Below are 16,801 nucleotides of genomic sequence, written 5' to 3'. Positions count from 1 at the left end.
GAGCCATTTCCACTCCGCAGTTAAACAGCCGCATTCTTTGTTCATGCAAATACCAGCACAGAGACATACGTACACCAGTCAGGAGCCATAATGTTTGCACCTTCTAGACGGCAGGTGTACATAGACGCTGATGATAAAGATGGTCGCCAACACTAGCTAACTGCTTCTGATTGGCTGACTGAAGAGATGAATTCACCTCTGAATCTGATAGGTGCTTTCTGCATTGATTGTGCCTATATTATAGGATTTTGTGAGAGTATTTTTAAAATAGTTTTTTTTCATACATGTACAGAGCTGGGCACATCTTGACATGGGTGTAAAAACATTATTTTAATGGTAGCATAAATTACTCCCAACATGCTTCCAACCAGAGGAGAGCTGGCAAAGTTCAGCCCGGGGGCAAAACTCAACTCAGTACCCTATTTTAAAGGACAAAAAATGCTGGTGGCCCAGTGACCCAGCCCAAGATAGCTCTCTATGGGACCGGCCCAGGGAGCAGATGCCCCCCTGCCCCCCCCCCCCCCCCCCCCAGCCCAGCTTGCCCCTGCTTCCAACTCAGCATCAGGCTTTTAGTACCTGACGTAGAATCCCAGTGTATTTCTGCAAGTTGGAGAAAATTCTGCATATCAATGACAATTTTGTTATTTACAGTACCTCATCCATTTGAATGGATATGATCCTGTGGAGTAATCATGGGTGTCTGCTAATGATATACAGGCAGAATGTTTAATATATACCATATATAAATCAATTTCCTTAAAAAGTGTAAAAAGCATCAAGATAAGGGTCCTTTTCCTTGTGGCAGGGAGTACTGTCATTTACTTACCTGTCCAGCATCTTTCTACCAGCATCTGCAGTTGATCTCATGCTACTAATGGCCGCGTTTCTTGGGTTTTAATTTCTCTGCATTGTCCCCTTGTGGCGACAGTGGTATTGTATTTGCTTAACTTCAGCCTGATTTAGAGACTGACACATTTTTTACATCCTGAAGGTACTCAAAATTGCTGTCTTATGTGTGCACTTTGACTCACATATATCTCAAGATATGTTCAACTCAAAACACATCAGTATTATGTGGTGTTGTTAAAGGATTAGTAGAATGGAAACCATCACAGGGAAAACACAGGATTTTAATCCAGTTATTTCTTTTAGAATAAGTATTATACCCACACAAGTATGGTATAGATAGAACCTGCCCTTGGCATCCTTTCCTAAACACTCCCTTTAATAACTGGGCAAGATAGGCTGTATAACATAATTGAATTTAGGATTTTAGCACCTAGGTTTATTCTATGAATTGTTTTGCTGTTTATTTTCTCTTTGCATTTTTTTATATATATATATATATATATATATATATATATATATATATATATATATATGTTTAACCTGTGCTCTGAACCTACAGCATAGCAAAGAGGAAGCATATTAACACAAAATGGTAAACTTAGTAAATAAGCAGTTTTCTTCTAATGAAGTACATAGCAGTGTTTAATCATTTATTTATTTAATCTAGAATGTTTTCACGGAAAGACTACGTGCTAAAGGTTTATTGTTCTCAAAATATCACAGCTCTGCACAGTGTTGTCAGCAATCAGTAAATTTATTTCCAGTTAAAAGTTAAAATGTAAAAATCAATAAGAAAAAGCAGAGGTTAGTAAAATGTAAGCACCCTCCCATCTGGAGGAATTCAATTTGGAGCTCTGTGCCGGCGGACATCAAAGCGACGTACGGCTGCACACGTTACCGCTTATTGCAGTGAGGAATCTCCGCTCATTTTCCTACACGAAAAATAAGAGGAAATACATCGCCACTGAGTCACTCTGCAGCACATTGCTCCGAATTAAACCTCCCGCTTACTGGTGGATTTAATGAATCTTCTACAACAGAAAAGTGTAGGTGTTGCCCATAGCCACCAATCAGATTCTAGCTCTCATTTTCTAGAGTGTACTGGTTGCTATGGGCAACACACCTCCACTACTTTTAAGAAGGTTTAGTAAATCTATCTCTTAGTTTTACTCTAATGAGTCTGAGATAGATGTAGGTTTATGAACCCCTTACAATTCCTGAGGCCTCTTCTTCTAGTTGCTGCTACCAGTTTCTGTTGTGGACAGATTTTCATATAGCATAAATTATAGTTGTCAGTAGATTCTTATACTTTTGTCAGTAAAACAAAAATATTTTCAAGGGTTGCCAAGCCAGGTGCACAGTACAAGCACCTGCACCCTCAAATTATATGAGGGGGTATGTGGATGCTTGAGCCAGGAACAAAGTACTGAATTAAAACCTGTTTGACAAAGTCCAGTTCTTTCTCTGCTATAACTTTGACAGATTAATTGAAAATCAAGCTGCCTGCTTGTGTCATGTTGTGATAAGCTGTTTTAAATAATACAGCTTCCAAATTTTCCAAAGTGAAAACATAACTTAAGCATTTGGCTATATTTGAAAAAATGGAAGCCAGTATACCTAACAAGTGTCATGTGTAGCTTGAAAGAGATAGTGCCATACCACAGGCAATCAGGCAAGCTGTATTGATGAACTGTTATATCAGCTCGCACATGCTTTTAATTATTTGCTGAAGAATAAGTAATGCACACTTGCCCAAGCTAACAAAAAGATTTGGCTTGTGCGATGGTGGAAAAAAAAGTGTTCATGATATATGAAGTTAAAAGTTAAGTTTGCATAGAGCTACCTTAGAGTAACAATGTGGTTAGCTGTTCCCACCACTCAACATTTAAAACTTACCATTGTCAATTCATTGGCTCACAATGGATGTGAGTAGAGGACAACAGTGTAAGCACTGAAATAATTGAACATATATACTATATGTACTATAAATACAATCACATTCTATATCGTGTATATTTTATCTTTCCCTAAAGCAGTCTACTTTTTACTGAGAGAGGGGGTTCTGACAACTGTTTCCCCATTAAAATGTATTCATTTATTATTAACAGGTCTTTATATAGCACCTACAAATTGCTCAGAGCTTTACAGAATATTTTATTATTCACGTCAGCCTCTGATCCAACAGAGCTTGCAATCTATATTCCCTATACACGGACATATACACACTAGGGGGAATTTTGTCAGAAGCCATTTAACCTACCATGTATGTCTTTGGAGTTTGAGAGGAAACGAGAGCACCAGGAGGAATTTCATGCAAACTCTACACAAATAGGGCCCTGGTTTGAATGGAATACATGACCCCAGCACTTTAAGACAGCAACGCTAACCATTCTGCCACAGTGCTTTCCACAACTGTGCCACAGTACCTATGTGCCTCTGTTATTGTATCATTTGATGGACACGTTTTTGGTTGCTCAGTGGTACTGGTAAAGGTTTAAACAAGGAATGTATATGGAAGACCTGCAAATAAATATAGCTATGAGTGCATGTAATAGTTTACTAATAAAATGTATCCAGACATATAAACTTCTCACATATGTGACTTCCAGGTATTGCTGTTACTCATCCACATCTGCATTAGAACTTTGCTCCTGGGAGCATAAAACTTTAATTTTAATGACAAAATATACAATATTGACAAGTTGCGTTTATTTTTTTTTAACTTAATTTATCTGTAGATGACCAATAGAACATATGGCTATATGTATTTTTCTGGAAATGCATTTTTCTGAAGAATGCATTTTGGATTTGGGATAGGATGGGCTCATTCTGCCACTCTGTCCTTATCAGGGCAGCCATCGAATGGATTAGAGAGTTAGCTCTTATCTGTAGGTCACAGGATTACAGCAGGTAATAGGTAGGATCTTGGAAGCAGAATCTTATATCTCAAAAGTAGCCCTAAGACGGGCTGTTACACTAACCCAGAATGAATACTAGAATGTGCACACACAATACCATGTCCTCTTTATATGGAGCCAATCCCCGTCCCCTTCCCTGATATAAATCCAAATAAACACTTGAAATACTGCAGCAGTCACCGGGGATGTCTGAGCAGGGTGACCTATCTGGGAGAGAGGTTCGGCTGCACTAGGCCAGCCAATGAGGACTAGATCTGACTTGGCCAATGAATGAGGACTTTCTGCTCATGCCCATCTAATTTTCCCCATATCAGTCAGTCATGAGGGCAGATCTCCCTCTTTCAACCCAGTAAGTATATCATAATATAATGTAACATAATGTTTAACATCAGGGAATAGTTCTGGTCACAGGGAGAAATGAGTTATCTCAAATTGAGATTCAAACACAATGTACAGTAATCTGTAATTTAACAAATAACTTTTCTTCGTCATTGGGGCATTTCCACAGGACACAGACACATAGGACAGGAGACCCCCATGCCAAGAAACAAATGCAGCTGTCAATGTAATGCCTACCCCAACTGTAACTCAGGCCAGATGCTAATTTACATGTGATTAACAGTCTCACAATGTTACGCTAACAAGCTGTAGGCATACTACAGTACTTCAGAAATTAATTAATTACAGTTTTTGCCTTTACAATACTATACATCAGGCACACTATGCAGATAAAAGAAATAAATTTATATAGCAAGTTTGCCCATTTTGTGTAACGAAATATGGATCCAGCCGCAGTAATCAGGTAAGTCATTCCTATTCAGGAGTACAGACATCTGGAAAATGCCATTCAGTCAGTTCTTTCATCATCGGCTATTTATATAGCGCCACTAATTCCGCAGCGCTCACATCAGTCCTTGCCCCCATTGGACCTTACAATCTAAATTCCCTAACACACACGAAGACTAATTTACCTACTAGTATGTTGTTTTTTTTTGGAGTGTGGGAGATAACCGGAGCACCCGGAGGAAACAAACAAACAAACATGGGGAGAACATAAAAACTCCACACAGATAAGACCATGGTCAGGAATTCATGACCAAACTCATGACCCCAGTGATATGAGGCAGAAGTGCTAATCACTAAGCCACATTACTTTAGCTGTTTTCTGTGTGCTATTCAGTGGTAAGGCGACGCAAATGGTGTAGCTTAAAACTCTATTTAAGTCATAACTCTTTTTAGTGTTCAATAGTAAATGTCTTTTTTTTTTTCTTTTTTTTTTTTAAAGTATTTTTCCAGCATAATATCTTTAAAGGTATTGTATGTATAAGTTATTATTTTGTGCATGTGTTTATTTATGTACAGAAAAGAGTTTGTTAGTTGTGGTATTTTGGGGAATACTGACATTATGGCCCTGAGCCATACCATTTATTAAGATACCACCACCCACAAGATTTCTACTGAATCTGACTTGAAAGATTCCGTGATCAGGCGCCAAAATCATATGTTCCAAAAATCATGTTTCAAAGTATTTAATAACAACAACATGTTGGTTTTGTGTGAATTTATCAGACAGCAAAGGGTTTTTCCATGTTGAGTAATGTGTGTGCCACGCCACTCGTACAAGTGGTATGTCCTGAAACGTCTACTCTAACCACTCGCAGTAGTGCCTTTGCTGTAGACCTCATGTTCTAGAAACACATGAAACCAGTTTATTATGGTTTGCTTGAAAATTTAATATTACTCTGTGTAAGCAATTTGCAACAAAGAAAAAAGATATTTAGCATTTTAAATTTCTAATTTAGATATTGAAGCATGGTACAATAATGGCTTTTTTTGTTTGTAACTGCTTGGAGTTTTCATTTAATGGTTTGTGACAAGCATTAGCGTATAATAGATAGAAGCAGAATAAAACACCTAACCGCAGCTGAGAACAGTATTGAGAATAGTTTTCCTTCACTGGGAAAGGCTTATTGGACGACGCACAATGTAAATAAATGAGGACCACCTGGTTTAGATCTATTGTGGTGTTCGTATGCAAATACCTGATCAAAATTAAATTTTCCCATGATGCTTTTCCCTGTTGTTTTTTTTTTTCTTGTTTGCAAATAGGAAATTTGAAACGTGTGTTCACTCTTAGGTTTGTCAACACATTGTACAGTGTCTGTCTCGCTGTAATAACTAAATCACTGAATGTTTCTACTGTGCTGCTAAGAGCAGTATTAGAAAACAAAATCACTTGCATAAACTATGAATACCTGTCCAAACAAAATTTGCTTCTAATGCTATAATGAAAAGTTAATGACAGCATTTTGGACTTGATATTGCCTGCTGTTTTCAAGGGTTTTATTCTGTTTTGACTAAAAAAAAATTGTTTTAGAATTGCACAGGACTGAATGCTTGGAATGCAATTTGTAACGATTTCTTGTTATTTTTTATTTTACATTACATTGTACCAAGAGTTCTTAATCTTTTTTAGAGCAAGCCCAAATTAAAGAGACTTAGGGATGTCACTGATTCCTAGCGAATTGAAAATGCTGACTCTGATATTTGGTTTTTAATACATAATTAAATAGTTTCCTAGTCTGTAAGACTGAAAAAATACACAGGTCTATTAAGTACATTCTAATTGCACTGATTCGTTTAATTGCCTGCTTTTGTTACTGATAAGAGAGGTCCGTATGTGATAAAAGGATGTGATGTGATTTTTTTGCTTCTGTAAACAATGAGCATTCATTTTCCAAATATACGCGTGCAATGATTGCGCTCAGAGCCGCCAAGAGGAATTTGGGGCCCCGGTACAACAACTATTTTGCACCCCCCGCTCCATAGATGAGAAGGGAAAGGGCTGTTTGCCATCACGCAGTCGCAGCCAAAGGGGGCATGGCCGCAGTTTTGGGGCATGGTCAACATGAGAAATGGCTGCATCATTTTAAACATAATATATTGGGGGGAATTTAAATTAGAAAAAAATATGCACAATGTGTCTCTGGAACGGCCGTGGAGACACCTCACGCATAATTTTTTTAGTAAAATAACTTTTGATATTTGCTCGTGCCCCATTGAGGTGCGAGCAAAAATGAGCGGATATTTTTACCATACTACCCGTAATAATGAGAAAGTGCAGCCTTTCTTCCCTGCAGAAATACTTGAATTCTTTGTCACCTCTGAGTCCTGTACCTATAGCAGGTAGCAGGCATATACTTAGTTTAGTGTCCAGTTGGCCAGAAATTTTGGACAGACCTTTAATTGTACCCTCTTCTGTCACTGATGGGCTGTGTAGCCTGTTCCTATGGGCACGACCCTGCCTTCTAACAGGTCGCGGTGGACCCCACTTCCTCCTCACCATTGACCACATGCTACCAGCTTGACTAAAAGCCATAGGTTAAACTGTATGAGCTGCATGGCCATTTTCGGGTTGGGCTCTAATCTCATAATGTTATTAATTTTTTTTGACCTAGGTAACCTACTTCCCTTCTGTGAGGACCTTAAAATGTTGGTTACCACTGATGTAGGCCTATGGCATGTGTTAAATCCAAAAGATGAACAGGTTGGAAGTGAAGATGAAAAGGAGGCTTTGGATTCAAAATTGGGACATCTGAGAGGAACAAATCTCCCAACCATCCCGACTTAGACTGGACAGTCCCAACTTGAGGGCTCTGTCCCACCATCTCGATTGGGACAACTTTGTCCCAATCAGTGGGAAGTTGTGAGGTCTTCTGCTCACTGCTGCTCTGCATGGCAGAGTATCGGTGAACAGGTGCCTTGTGCACTGATGTACATGGCAATGGTGTGGTTTGGAGGGGAGGAGAGAACCGGGCAGTCTAGCGCTTGAAGCACTAGGCATGCCCCCATTAAGCTGTGGCCACACCACCGGTTCCGACGCTACCTACCGAAATTTTGGGAGATATAGAGGTGTGCTAGGAAGTTGTGGATGGTACAAGTTCACAAGTTGATACCTATCTGGTTCATAGGTTGATAAATTCAGGTCCTGGAAGAAAAACCTCTCCTTGCGTTGTGCTTTATGTAGTACTCTTTCCCATTTCATATTCTGCGCTATTAGGAAAACCTTGTTCATGTGGCTCCAGTAAAGAAATGAATCAGTAGAGATGGAACTCCCATCTCTGGAAATTCAATTACCATTAAATTAGACCTGAAAGTCTTATATAATTCCTGGAATCTCCTGTAGTCCCCCCCATTATGTCTGTAAACTAGGATTTATGTAGAACTCGGCAAAAAGAATACCTGTAATCACAATGGTTATCACAAAATTATTCAGCGTCCCTCATGTTTCAAAATAACACTGTGACTACTCCCTTAACTTTCCAGCTTTTTAAACTCAAAATTGCTTAAATGCTCCAAATGTTCCACTCATTTGGTATCCAGACAAACAACTATCAGCTTTCCTTTTCTAATTATCTATGGTAAATCTATTTGTGGGTGTATCTCCCAGATTCTTTTCCTGGCTCTACAGTCTTCTTTTCCTCTGTTTCTCTGAGTGACCTTTGTTTTATTTCTACTGCAAAATGAAATACACATTGATACATTGTCTTATTTTGTTTACTGCATATAGGACTATTAGTTTAAGCTGTATTTTATGTGTTACTATACAGTTAGTACTATTAAAACCGCACATTATAATATTTTGTTATATGTCATAGTGCCAGTGTTCGTTGTTGGTATAAGGAATACCTGGGAACTCTCAGGGTTTGACGCTGAGATGCTGGGTTTTAAGGAATTTCTCAGATGGTCGGGGCTTATGCCAAAATCTCACAGTCACTCATCTCAGAATACCTTGCGAAATGTGTTTTACTGTTTTTCTTCTGTTTAAGTCGCTTATTCTGTATTTTATCACCGCTGTCAGCTGTTAGAACTTCTGTGTTGTTGTTTTCCTGAGTTGCATACTACAAATGCTGACTTTAGTTCTAAAAACCTTCCTAAGACCGATGTGATATTGCTATTGACATTTAAAAATCAGCTCAGGTTCTTCAATGTTCTTAGCCATGACAATGTAAAAGGAAAACAGACTCGTAGAACATACTATAAACGCTTATATTTATTATTATATTATATTATTGTTTACATTTATATTTTTATTTTGTTTTATTTTAATTTATTTTTTTTTAAAGTGACCTTTTTTAAAACTGCTTTTCATCCAACCCGTTAATTATATCCATTTTGGTAATACCTGGAACTGTAATCTAGGTGTGTGCTTTCATTCAGTTTCCCTTTTTTCTGTCCTGAGTGCAGAATGGCCAAACAGTACTCGGTTGCTTTTTATATGATTGTATTGCCTATGCACTATTCTGGAATTACAGCTTTGCCTTCCATGCCTTACTCAATGTCCAGTATTCTATTTTTCTTGCACAGTGCTCTATAGTTACCAATATAAAAATACAGTTTGCAGCTGTGTTGTTACAGAATAAGAATAAGAACTGACGCTGAAGATTGCACCAAGTGTTGGTCAGCAATTTAAGTGAGACGGTAGATATAGCTTCATGTTAGCGTATGACTGTATTCCATCCTACTTCAGCTATCGGTGATTGACCAGCATCCGGATGCTGCAGGGAGATGCAATGTTATGCATTCCAATTATAGAGAGGTGTCAAAGAAAAATAAGATAGAATCTAGGCATTGGAGCACAGACTCAAATGGCTTTACTCTCACTGTGTAACTGCCCCCAGTTATAGAATTATATTACATAAATGGAGCAAAGAGGGTAACGGTTTATTGATGAGAAAATCCTCTGTTTTACCCAAAATAATTGGCCTGATGCTGAGCTGGACTTACATCCATATTCGCAACGTGCATTCCAAAAATTTGAACCCCATATACCCACAATGAGTGTGCATGCATATGCGCACTTAATCCCCCTTACCACTGGCAAGGTGGAATGTCAGGAGTCGTATTTTTTGCACCTGGTAGGGTAGGTGCAAATACACGCTCATGGTGATGACAGTCAGCAATAGCTAGCCGCTTCTGATTGGTTGATTGGGAACTTACCTCTGAAGCTAATTGGTGCTTTCTTCATAGATCGTGCATATTCTATAGGACTGTATAAATATTTTTTGTTGCTGCTTTTGTTCGTACGCGAGAAGAAATATTTTATTTTCTGTGTTATATCAAGCCTAATAGTGAATGTGTTTTTATGATATCCAAACAAATGTTAAACTCCTTTTATGTGCTAATGACCTGGGAGTGTGTACGTGTATGTGGGTGTATATATAAACATAAAAAGAAGAAGTAAGCGCCTCCTAGTTCAGTACTTTCATTCTTAATTGTCTTATTCAACGCTATACGCTTGTGTACCATAAAGATATTCTGCTGTAATTTATGACGATCATTATTTAAACCTTTCATCTGATATATGGAGCACAGACACAAGAGACACAGGGGATGATCGTCATAATATACAGATGAGCATAATTGAATATCTTTATGGTACACGAGCTTATAGCGTTGAATAAGCCAATTAAGAATGAAAGTACTGCACTAGGAGGCGCATATTTATTTTTATTTCTTTAGGTTTTTAAATTATTTTATTCCTGGTGGAGCAAACAGGAGGAATTTGAAAAAGAGCAGTCGCCCTAATATAAGGAAGTGCGTTCTTTATTGTGACATTTGTAGAGGAATTAAGGCATACTTGCCAACACTCCCGGAATGTCCGGGAGACTCCCGAAATTCGGGTAGATCTCCCGGACTCTCAGGAGAGCAGGCAAATATCCCACAAACGGCTTCTTGCTGTCAAAATGACGCGATTCGCGGTGAATCACTTCATTTTCGCCCTGCATCAAAAAACGGCATTTTGTAGTGGGGGTGGGGCCAAAATGACGCGATTCACCGTGTCCCACCCCTCCCGCCCTCCAACCACGCCCCCCTGCCTGGGATCTCCCGGAAAGAACTTTAAAAAGGTTGGCAAGTATGAATTAAGGACATTTTGACTATAGGAGATTACTGTATAGATCTTCCATATATGATTTTGCAAACTAGTAGAATTTGAGCAGCGATTGTATCTGTTGTGTGTATGTATGCTACAGGTGTAGAACTGGGCACATCTAGAGATACCCCTGAATCAGCATACGGGCATAAATACGCTATTTTTACAGGCGTCCTGTGAAATTACACCAAACATACATCCAACTCAGCGTCAGGCCCAATATATTCAGATATAAATATGGTATATGTAAGTTTGTGTAATATTCCCTGTATAACCCAGCACACCAGTTTGGCTGATAATCTTTATTTGATTCATGCAGCCTTCCACAGAGTTTCATTTTTCAGTTTACCTCAGTTATTTGTACTTCCTCATACATTCCCAACAAACGTGAAGTAAACCTCCTGTACACATGTAATTGAATTTGCTGGATGAGCTAATGACACGCTGTGGGCACAGCGTGGTCTGTTTCGGTAAGCTTGTGCAGTTCAGACTTCCCCACTAATGTTTCTCCATGACTTAAATTGTTATTTGAGGACGGGCATATTTCAAACCTAAATGCCATCTCAAGCTCACCGCTCTGAAACAGCAGTCTTCCTCTTTCTGTTACCTCATAAATCCCTTTTGGCCACATGACCGTGCTAAAGATCTAGCACTCGGCCGGCTTCCAAGCCTCAGCAAGCAGGTCGCTCTCTAAGGTCCAATAACATAAACCGACTGTGTATTAGAAAGCCTGAATGTAACACTATAAATTTTTTTAATATAATAACACTCAAGCATGTAATCTCTTTTGCCTAAGACCTCATTAGAAGCTTTGATACCCTATATATGTAATTTAAACAAACGTTTGTCTACTCTACGTAGCTATTAACAAAGTGTTTTCTTATCTATAATATTTACTATGATACTAGAAGTTGTAATATTATTTCATAGAAATGTCACATATCAGTTACGTTTAAATATTTAGTATATTTCTTTATCTATGAATGACATTCCATTTCACCCTATGTCAGAAATCAATAAGGAGATGCAATTACCTGTTACCATCCAGAAATATTATTATAAAGCTATTGAGCATACCGTTTGGCATAAATGCTCATTTCCATTAGGAAACAACAGCACAGATGTAAATATTGTAAAATAACTTCTAACCACACATAATAGATATGGAGGTGCTTCTAAGCATGTCACAAGTACTAAGCAGGCCTGAATTTGGTTATAAAGTAATCTTTTGTGTTTTAAATGCTCCAGGTCAACAGATATTAACTTATAAAGTCCAGGGAATTAGAATAGATAGTGAGAACTGCAGCCAGTAATGAATTAAGAGCAACTGTTTTGTGGTGTTGAAAAAATGTTTTCTACACATATACTTTTAGGGGCATATTTAATTGTCGGCGGGATTGCCGAAAATCCCGTGGTCCGCGCATGATTACCGTAATAACGGTAATTGTGCACGGAAAAAAACGTTAATACGGTAATTTACTCGCTGGATTTCAGCTCGCGGCTCCCTGAGCTACAAATTACCGTAATAACCGTGGCGCGGAAAAACAACAACTGAATATGCCCCTTAGATTTCATTTCATAATCATACTTGCCAACTGTTGGGAATAATTTTCAGGGTACTTTTGTTATTTGCTAAATCTGTCTATATAAATTGTGTAGGGACACTGTCTGCAGAGAAGTAATAGTAATCTTAAATATTGTTTGACAGATGCAGCATTATAGCAGATTCTGCAAACTGCATCAAGCAACTCAAAAAGAGGGAAATACTACTGAAAAACAGGCACATTGTTATGGACAAAATAAATATTTAAAAAATCTTCAAATGCTGGGACTGTGCCACAAAATCAGGAGCATTTGATAAATATGCATAAACTTTCAGATCAAATAGTTTGTGTACTTGAAATTTAACAACACGCTGTACTGTCATTTGAGTCGCTAAGCTTTCTCTATGGCATTCATGTAAACCTATAGGAAAATACTATATTATATTTTAGTCCCAATAGTAATTGCTTTTCATTAAACCTGATGAGTTTAGCAGTAGAACTCCCCAAAAGAAAAGTATTAATTCAGAAAAATGTAGCTTCCGGAGCATTTACATTCAAATAACCTGTCTGATTAAGGGGTCAGAAGGCTCTGTGACTGGGAAGGTTGGAGAAGCAGAATCATTTTCTGTAACTGCCTGAGACAGTCCCAGTTCAGCTGGAGTTTAGGCAGAGAAACAACTGTGTGGCGACTTTGACTCTTTCTTGTTGGTCTTGTTTTCCCTTCTGTTCTACTTTAGAACACTGTGGGCATAGACAGACATATCCAAGTTTATATGTTATTCAGAGATTGGATATTACCAGCAATATCCAGACGCACATGGATAACATCAGATACATTTTCAGAGTATTTTCTGGTTCCGCTAAAAGCGAGACTTGAACTGCAAAATTACATTAACTAGGAAATGATTGCAGTTCCTCTATTATGCACAGTATACTATATATAAACGCACATGCTTCTCTTTCTGGTAAAGCACTATGCGACTGCTTACCAAGTGGTTAAATTAAATATGCCCGTCAAAGATAAGACTCTGATGGCCTTTGAACTGGCAACAGGTCCAACTCTGGGGCATTTCCTCAAAGTCACATCAAGCACCACCTACCATTGTTATTTTCCCAATCCCTCATAAAATGAACATTGTCATTGTATGAAACGTATACTAATCATTTTACCCTGAACTGAAGGAGTTGTTGATGTACTGTGAGGATATGGATGTGATGTGTGAGTCTTTGTGGTGTGATTAGCACTGTAATGGTCTTGAATGCGAAGGCTTTTTTATGGAGAAGTCTGGCTAAAGGTAAGTGATCCCATTTGTAGTACTAAACCGGAGATAAAACTACTGCTATTTTTCCATAGAACGTGGAGTTAATTTGCCACACATTAAGGACAATTTACTTCTTCTTTCTGCTTCTCCATTTAGTGACCACCCATCGTATACTTATTTTTAGACTATTTGGTATGTCTCTACCAACCTTGTACATCATAAAATCAATAGAAGCACATTCATTGTACACAGGTGGACTTCAGTCAATTCACTATGGGCCTGATTCATTAAGGATCTTAACTTGCAAATTTTCTTATTTAAGTCTCCTGGACAAAACCATGTTACAATGCAAGGGGTGCAAATTAGTATTCTGTTTTGCACATAAGCTAAATACTGTCTGTTTTTTCATGTAGCACACAAATATCAACTTTAAATTTCAGTGTACAAATAAGCTATCAAATATTTGGGTGCTACATGAAACAACAGTCAGTATTTAACTTATGTGCAAAACAGAATACTAATTTTCACCCCTTGCATTGTAACATGGTTTTGTCCAGGAGACTGAAATAAAAAGTTTCTTAAGTTAAGATCCTTAATGAATCAGGCACCATGTGACCATTATTTGACACTACAGAGTATTTTGTGTTGATCGGTGGTACAAAGTACATTTTTATTCCATAATGTAAGACAATGTGAAAAATGCCAAAGAGATGAATACTTTTATTACCACCGTACATATTACATGTTTGCTTATGAGATCTAGTATTGCATTATTTTTAGGTGAACATGTTAAAAAGCGTATTAATTAAATACCTATTAATATATTTAGGTTGTAAGATTGACATCTAATACTGCTTTCAGACACACAATATGCTTTGTTTAGTATGTAAGCCTTTATACGTCTTTTATATCTTTTAGGGAGGTAACCAGACAGCCACTGTTATTGCTCTGTGTTCAATGAGAGATTTTAACCTTACCCAAGAAACATGTCAACTGGCGATAAGAGATGTCGGAGGACTTGAAGTTCTTATTAACTTACTGGATACAGAGGAAATCAAGTGTATGGTATGGACCATTGTTAGAAGCATGTTTATTAAGCTTTTTTACTCAAATCTAATACTTTAGACTTACATTAGCAGCATCGGTGCATTTTATTGAACACTCCAGACCGCACAAATGGACATTTTTACACACATTTAATTTATGCATCAATTGTACTTCAATACAGTGAGATGAATGAAAAAACACAAATTAACACAAGACAGATCTATTATGCTGCGTTTCTAAAAAAACTTGCCAATGCCTACTTTGGTTAATTTTCTTTATTTTTACCTTTATTGAAGCAATTCAGCATTATATTAACATTATACAGTACTTCCCAGTAGTCAGTATTAGGATACAGAATACTCTACTTATGTAGGATAATCACTACATGGGCTTTGTTTTATGTTTTTGCATGCAGTCAATATGCATGAAAACCAGATGAAAATGAAAGATTTTACCCATGATTTGTAAGAAATATGGGTGACACTAGATTGAACTATATAATTGTAATATATCATATTACCATTATAAAATACAATTATATCACATGTGTATATTCAGTTCAGCAATGTTTTCTCTTCCAACTAGATCGGCTCCTTGAAGATTCTAAAGGAAATTAGCCACAATTCACAAATCCGCTGCACCATTGCTGACCTTGGGGGACTGCAGACAATGGTTAAAATACTTGACTGCCAGGACAAAGACTTGAAATGCCTGGCAGCGGAGACGATTGCAAATGTGGCAAAGTTCAGACGAGCTAGACAAACAGTCCGGCAGCATGGGGGCATCAAGAGACTGGTAAGTACTTTGGAGTCTGCATAGGTTAAGTTGAAAGTAACACATTTTGTAAACTTTAGAGCTCGCTGGCCGCCTTCTCCCTGCGTTTCCAGATTTAAAACTTTTTCCCCCCGATGACTTGCAGAAACTGGTGTCGCATTGTTTCCTGGAAAATTTGAGGTGTACGAGTACAAGTAACCTGGGGCCTGATTCATTAAGGATCTTAACTTAAGAAACTTCTTATTTAAGTCTCCTGGGAAAAACCCTGTTACAATGCAAGGGGTGCAAATTAGTATTCTGTTTTGCACATAAGTTAAATACTGACTGTTTTTTCATGTAGCACACAAATATCAACTTTAAATTTCAGTGTACAAATAAGCTATCAAGTATTTGTGTGCTACATGAAAAAACAGTCAGTATTTAACTTATGTGCAAAACAGAATGCTAATTTGTACCCCTTGCATTATAACATGGTTTTGTCCAGGAGACTTAAATAAGAAGTTTCTTAAGTTAAGATCCTTAATGAATCAGGCCCCTGGTCTCTGGCCTGTATCACAACCGTATGTTGTCCTGCATAGTACAGCCTAATTTTCAGATTCATTCTATCTTTGTGCTCTTCTAAAATGCCAGAGACTGAAGAGAGGACTATTTTTTAATTTAACCTTGTCAAAAGGGACAGTACAATAAATATAATTGTTTTTAATAAAACATATTTGAAAGCACGTAACCATACTGCGTACAAGAAGAGGACAGTGATTTTCAAAATTAATAATCCACCTTTTACTGGAATATTTTGTATTAGAATCTAATACAAACTGAAGAAATAGCTATTGATGAAATGTTGATGCTTTTAGTAATGAATTAATGGAAATTTTTAATATTGCTTTTATGTTTGAAGATTATTATTTGATACAGGGGAGGAATGGTGTCAAATTATTTGACAACTGGGTTTCATTGAATCAAGGATAGCAGATGGTAATTTGGAATCCTGCAAAATAGTTTAGTAAACAACCAGGGGTTACTTACTGTCCCATATGGGGCAGCACGGCGGCTCAGGCACTTCTGCCTCACAGCACTGGAGTCATGAGTTCAATTCCCAACCATGGCCTTATCTGTGAGGAGTTTGTATGTTCTCCCCGTGTTTGCCTGGGTTTCCTCCGGGTGCTCCAGTTTCCTCCCACACTCCAAAAACATACTGGTAGGTTAATTGGCTGCTATCAAAAAAAAAAAAAAAAATTGTCCCTAGTCTCTCTCTCTATGTCTGTCTGTGTGTATGTTAGGGAATTTGGACTGTAAGCTCCAATGAGGTGGGGACTGATGTAAATGAGTTCTCTGTACAGTGCTGCGGAATCAGTGGCGCTATATAAATAAATGATGATGATGATGATGATGATGATGGATGCTGTAGGCCAGGCCTGGCCAACCTGTGGCTCTCCAGGTATTGTGAAACTACAAGTCCCAGCATGCTTTAGC

At 37.8% G+C, this 16,801-nt stretch overlaps 1 protein-coding gene across 1 annotated transcript in view; it reads left to right on the top strand.

Moving 5' to 3' along the window:
* ODAD2 (outer dynein arm docking complex subunit 2) overlaps window positions 1–16,801 on the top strand; it is a 111,458-nt gene that overhangs the window by 37,585 nt on the left and 57,072 nt on the right. The window contains exons 11-12 of the mRNA XM_075212006.1: window positions 14,426–14,572; window positions 15,140–15,349. Of these exons, the coding sequence (XP_075068107.1) occupies window positions 14,426–14,572; window positions 15,140–15,349 (357 nt within the window). The remainder of the gene's footprint in view (window positions 1–14,425; window positions 14,573–15,139; window positions 15,350–16,801) is intronic.

This window comes from Mixophyes fleayi, chromosome 5 (genome assembly GCF_038048845.1).
Source record: "Mixophyes fleayi isolate aMixFle1 chromosome 5, aMixFle1.hap1, whole genome shotgun sequence".
NCBI lineage: Eukaryota > Metazoa > Chordata > Amphibia > Anura > Limnodynastidae > Mixophyes > Mixophyes fleayi.
This window is presented reverse-complemented; position numbering and strand designations above follow the sequence as displayed.